At 38.5% G+C, this 5,000-nt stretch overlaps 1 protein-coding gene across 1 annotated transcript in view; it reads left to right on the top strand.

The window, feature by feature from the left end:
• Window positions 1-5,000, top strand: part of LOC137992698 (conserved oligomeric Golgi complex subunit 1-like) — a 47,931-nt gene that overhangs the window by 23,168 nt on the left and 19,763 nt on the right. The window contains exons 14-17 of the mRNA XM_068838181.1: window positions 326-407; window positions 1,388-1,493; window positions 3,590-3,715; window positions 3,964-4,208. Of these exons, the coding sequence (XP_068694282.1) occupies window positions 326-407; window positions 1,388-1,493; window positions 3,590-3,715; window positions 3,964-4,208 (559 nt within the window). The remainder of the gene's footprint in view (window positions 1-325; window positions 408-1,387; window positions 1,494-3,589; window positions 3,716-3,963; window positions 4,209-5,000) is intronic.

Raw genomic sequence — 5,000 nt, forward strand, 5'->3', positions numbered from 1 at the left:
CATTTTAAAATAGCTTTCATTCAATGAAGTAATGATGATGATGATGGTGATGATGAAGATGACGACATATGGCAATTTGAAGTCAGGATGTATAGTGAGCTGGTGAAAATAGTGAATGCATTGACCTATTGTTTTGCATTCTTACTGACCTAAGTAAGATCATAATTGCCCAACCATTCAGTCTTCAGAATTGATACATTATGTGAATTTCAATGGTGCCTTTAAAGCTGCTCTCGTGGCTTTTCTTGTTAGGCAATAAAATCAAGTGAAGGCTATGTGCATTATTTTTGTAATAATAATTTATTACTTTATTGCTTTTGTCTAGGATATAGACCACAAGTCAGAGCATTTCCCTCAGTGATTCCAAAGCAAAATATTCATCACAACTGTACAGAATGGATCGAAATGTGAGTTGTCAAGTTGATTTTTCAGTGGTTTATTTCAAAAGTACCGTTATGAAGTTACATTCTGTCGGCTTGATATAGTACTGTTGTTACAGATATGAAAGATGTGGGAGCTAGAAAAAATTGGCCAGACTGCTAACTCTGAGGTACAAATAATGCCTTGCCATTTTCTGAACGAAATAACAAGACAAGAGCAAGTTCTGAGGACAAACACGCAACTGCATACAAGTGCAGATTTCAAGGAAAAGTTTCAGAAACTAGTAGTAATCTTGGATTAGCTTCAGATTATTGCAGTACGTGCGTTCAACAGTCGCTTTGGATGCAAAGAAGAAGGGTAGCGAAAGACACAATCTTATAGGACGGAAGTTTAAGGATACAAGCATCTACATGTACTTGCTGACATATATCGATCGTTGTGTAGTTATTTTGACCACAACTTACCTTCCCAAATCAAACAAATCACACTAACTTATGATTCAATAAGCTCTGATTACTACGACTATGTGACAGGATTGAAATACTTTGCCCTTCCAAGGCTAGACCATATGAATTATAAGTAAGTGTGACTGATCTGTTTGATTTGGGAAGAAAAAAGTTGGGGTCAAAATAACTACACAACGAGACAACAAAAATAGCCCCCCTTAGAGGAGGACATGTGGTTGAAATTGTCTGAAATATTATCACTGAGAAATGTCCCTTGCCAACAATCAGGGTGTTGACTCCAGACAATCAATTTTCGCATATGACTTATCAATACTCGTATGACGTGACTCAAGATGGCGCTAAAAAAGCAGACGAACGAAAATGAAACTTGCTAAAGCTCCCCCTAGGCACTGGATATCCAAGATTAGAAATTGCGTTCTCCTAATGTCGAATGCAATAAATAGATGAATAAGTCAAGTGAAAAATAATTGAAAACAGAGAAAAACGTTTGCCCAAGAAAGAAAAAGTGCTGTACTAAACCTTAGCAATAAAATTTGCAGGTGTGCAAAGGATGTCACCACTGGTGTTAGTAGTCTGCTTAAGTACATTGGGAGCCTCAAGGGACTGGCCTCTGTCAGAGATGCTGTATGGGACCTTCTCAAAGAGGTACATTGGCCGCTGATTTAATCAAACCATGAATGTTATTGAATCACTGGCTTGCCTTACTTGGCAAAGACATACAATAATGTTAAAATGATCTTTTAATTACCGTTTACCAAACTTTATTAGCATGTTGTGGATGAAGACGAACAAAACCTTTTCCAAATGTGATTAAGTTCATTATACATGTACTGAAACATGTGATGATAAAGTAAAGGTTTTTTTTTAATAACACTTGAAACCCTTGCAATCTCATCGATTTTGGGAGAGGGCAGTATTTTTTGATATCGTCTGCAAAACCGTTCCTATGTCTTGCTACCAAGAACCCAATTTGTTTGCTGTTAAGCTATGAATTCTTTGCCCGTATTTTGTTGTTTTAGTTGATTCGAAAAGCGGCGCGCTCTTTACTAGATTTTTACCCTGGCTTCAAAAAATGGCTATTATTGTGCTCTAGCTCGATCTTCTTATTTTAAATAATGGTGGGTCTCTTCATACTCGAAAAAGAAAGCTGGACCAGTAGGAGACTGTTTTTACAAACTAGTATGTAATGTGGTTAAAATTTTTTCTTTTGTTAAAATGTTTCAAACTAGTTCAATTTTGGTTTTTCTTTATCTAATACTCATTCTTTTAATGTTAAACAAAGGAAAATCAAAATTGAACTGGTTTAAAAAATTTTGAACCAGGAAAAATTTGAACTACAACATATGCAACCTTTGGCTTTTTTCCAAAGAAATCTCGGCAACTGCCCTGAATCAACTGAGGATCTAGCATATTGATGCAATATGCCAGCCCAGTATGGGATCCTTGGTTGGTCAAGCATTTAAAGCAAGCAGAAGCTGCATGTGCAAGTTTACGGTTTATATATATTTAGATTTATTATGTTTTTAGCTCTTGCTTTCTATTCCTCCTATATTTAAGTCTTGCACTGATGGGTATATCCCTTTGTAGATGTAGATGTAGATGCATACAAATCTTCCACTCTATAAACAACATACCTCTGACGTTTCCTGTACCTTTCATTTTAAAAGTTTTGAAAGGGTTTTGCCTTCTGTATTAAGGCTTAAGGTGTACAAAGCGTTTCTTGCCTGCCGGACGTTTTGACATGATTTTATGAAATGCAACCGTAGACACACGTACTTGTGAAATGTTCGTGGCTAGTCTAGCTAACGCGGCGTTTCGTCTCGGCCAAGACACTCTTCAGAGACCTTTAGAATTCGAAGGCAAACAGTAGTTTTGCTTTTGTAACCGTAGCCATGCACTCGCTTTTTTGAACAGATGGCTATGGCTGTAGGGCGACATTTCACACCGGAAAATAAAGCAGGAAAAAATCGAATGAGATCGTTGATATATAGTGTACTCTTGTGGAGTTAACCATTGTAAATAGCTAGAACTATAGAACAAACTATGAAGGTTTACCTTCCATGCCGACATGAAAGTTGCATCTTCTTGGCAAACTGAAGTTCATCTAAGGTGGTGTTTACATGAGCAAACTCGCACCGGCGCGAGTTTCACACCAGAGCGACATCTTGATACCGCGTTTACATAATGACGAGATGAATCCTTATCGTGCTTACCTGAACGGACACCACATATCGATAAAATACAAACGCAAAATATGCAAAATTGCAAAATATGTCGTCTATCAGGAAAAGTATGCATGTGCTACCCGTTGTCGCGCACCGGGAGGCCGATTTCACACCGGAACGAAAGGTTGTTCCTCCTTTACATGATACCGTTGCGAGATTTCTCTTCGGAACCAAATTTTTGCTCCGGTGCAGCAACCGGTGTGAACTCGCGCAGGTGTGAGTCACCCCATGCAGCATGACTTTTATTTTCGATGATATCGTGTAAACAAATACAGAGCTAGGAGAGGGAACTGATGTGAACTCGCGCCGGTGCGAAAGTCGCCCCGGTATCATGTAAACACCCCCTAAATGGAACAATACGGATGGAACACATGAACCAAAGGGAGCCGTGACTATGCAAGCTTCAGGCAGTCTTCTTCCCTTTAATTGCTCTGTGAGAGAGCGTCACTGAAAGCTTCTAATAGAGAGTGCAAAGAATCATTTCAAGTTTATATTTTACTATAATCTGACTTTCAGGCGGAGACGACATCATTTTCCAGTGGCCATTCCTTAGATTGGAAGACTCTTTGTAACAGATTACTTGGGCGTGATTTGTCCATTTGGGATGAGTTTCTTCGGCCTCTTTTTCTCTCTAGAGCCAGGGTCTGTATAAGTAAAAATCATGGACTAGTTCCCACATGTAGTTTGAATCAGCTTTTTGTCTCCATTCAACTTCCCTGACAAAAAAATGAATATCATACTTTCCAGCTTTAATATTGGATTTTAATCATTGTCTATTAATCTTGGAAGGTGTAACTGTGATCAGTAATGACAATTATTTGGTTTGATAATAAAGCTTTTAAATCCTTAAACTTTCTTGAGCTGACCTCATTTTTCTTTTTTTGTTCTAGGCCATATTGAAGGGTCTGTTTGACGCGACAGTGTCGTCTTGTAAGAATATGATAACCAAGTCACAGGATGATATTTCTGATCGTCACGCAGTTGATCACGCTGTGCTTTGGGAAAGGGACATTGCTATGTATGTGTGGCATGAGAGTCCAAATGATGTTCCTAGACCTGTGGACAGCAATTTACCCCATGAACAGGACAGTGGGCTCTCACTGAAGGCACGTGCCTGCACTCCTGCTGTACAGAGGTAACTTTAAGTAATACTAAGAGAAAGGCCGTTAAAATAAAGGGCAACCATGTAGCTCTTGTAATATGGGTTATTGACCAAGCTTGTTTGGTCAAGATGGCTGGATATTGGCCAAGTTCTTTTTTGCATGTTTATAAACACACAAAAAAAGAACGAGGCCACTATCCAGCCATCTTGACCAAACAAGCTTGGTCAATAAAGGATTTATTATATGGGATAAAACACTAAAAAAAAAAAGAGGCTACGGGTAGCTTGCACTTTGTTCGAAGGATTTTTAGCCGACTTCATTTAAGTTCACAGCATTTCAATGGGTTTTTTTTAATGTTGCAATATCTTGGTAAACAACTAGTTTCAATTTCGTTGTCCGAAGTCCACAGTCCACATTCCGTATGACCCAATGATAGGGTTAAGTGCGATCGTGAGCATTTCGTTACATTTAAAACTGTTGTTAACGGCATTGATTCCAATCAAAACCGGGAAACAGATGCTAAATGCAAGTCTCTACGATGATGTTTAAAAATATTTTATACTTTTTCTTAACAATACTGGGAAAATCATAAAATTACGATATCTGTTACAGAATCATACGACAACCGGATATTACATCGCGGGCAACGAAAACACAAACTCGTTTCCGGTATTCTTCAATACATATTTCCCCGTTAATATGTCATGTAGCTTTCCGTGGTTTCGTGGTCATCGCGATTGTCTCTGAAAGAAGAGATACTAAGTTCGAATCCCACTTAAACTGCCTTCGACGAGAAAGAGAAATCTCACGCTTTCGCAGGCAGA

This window comes from Montipora foliosa, chromosome 2 (assembly GCF_036669935.1).
Source record: "Montipora foliosa isolate CH-2021 chromosome 2, ASM3666993v2, whole genome shotgun sequence".
Lineage (NCBI taxonomy): Eukaryota > Metazoa > Cnidaria > Anthozoa > Scleractinia > Acroporidae > Montipora > Montipora foliosa.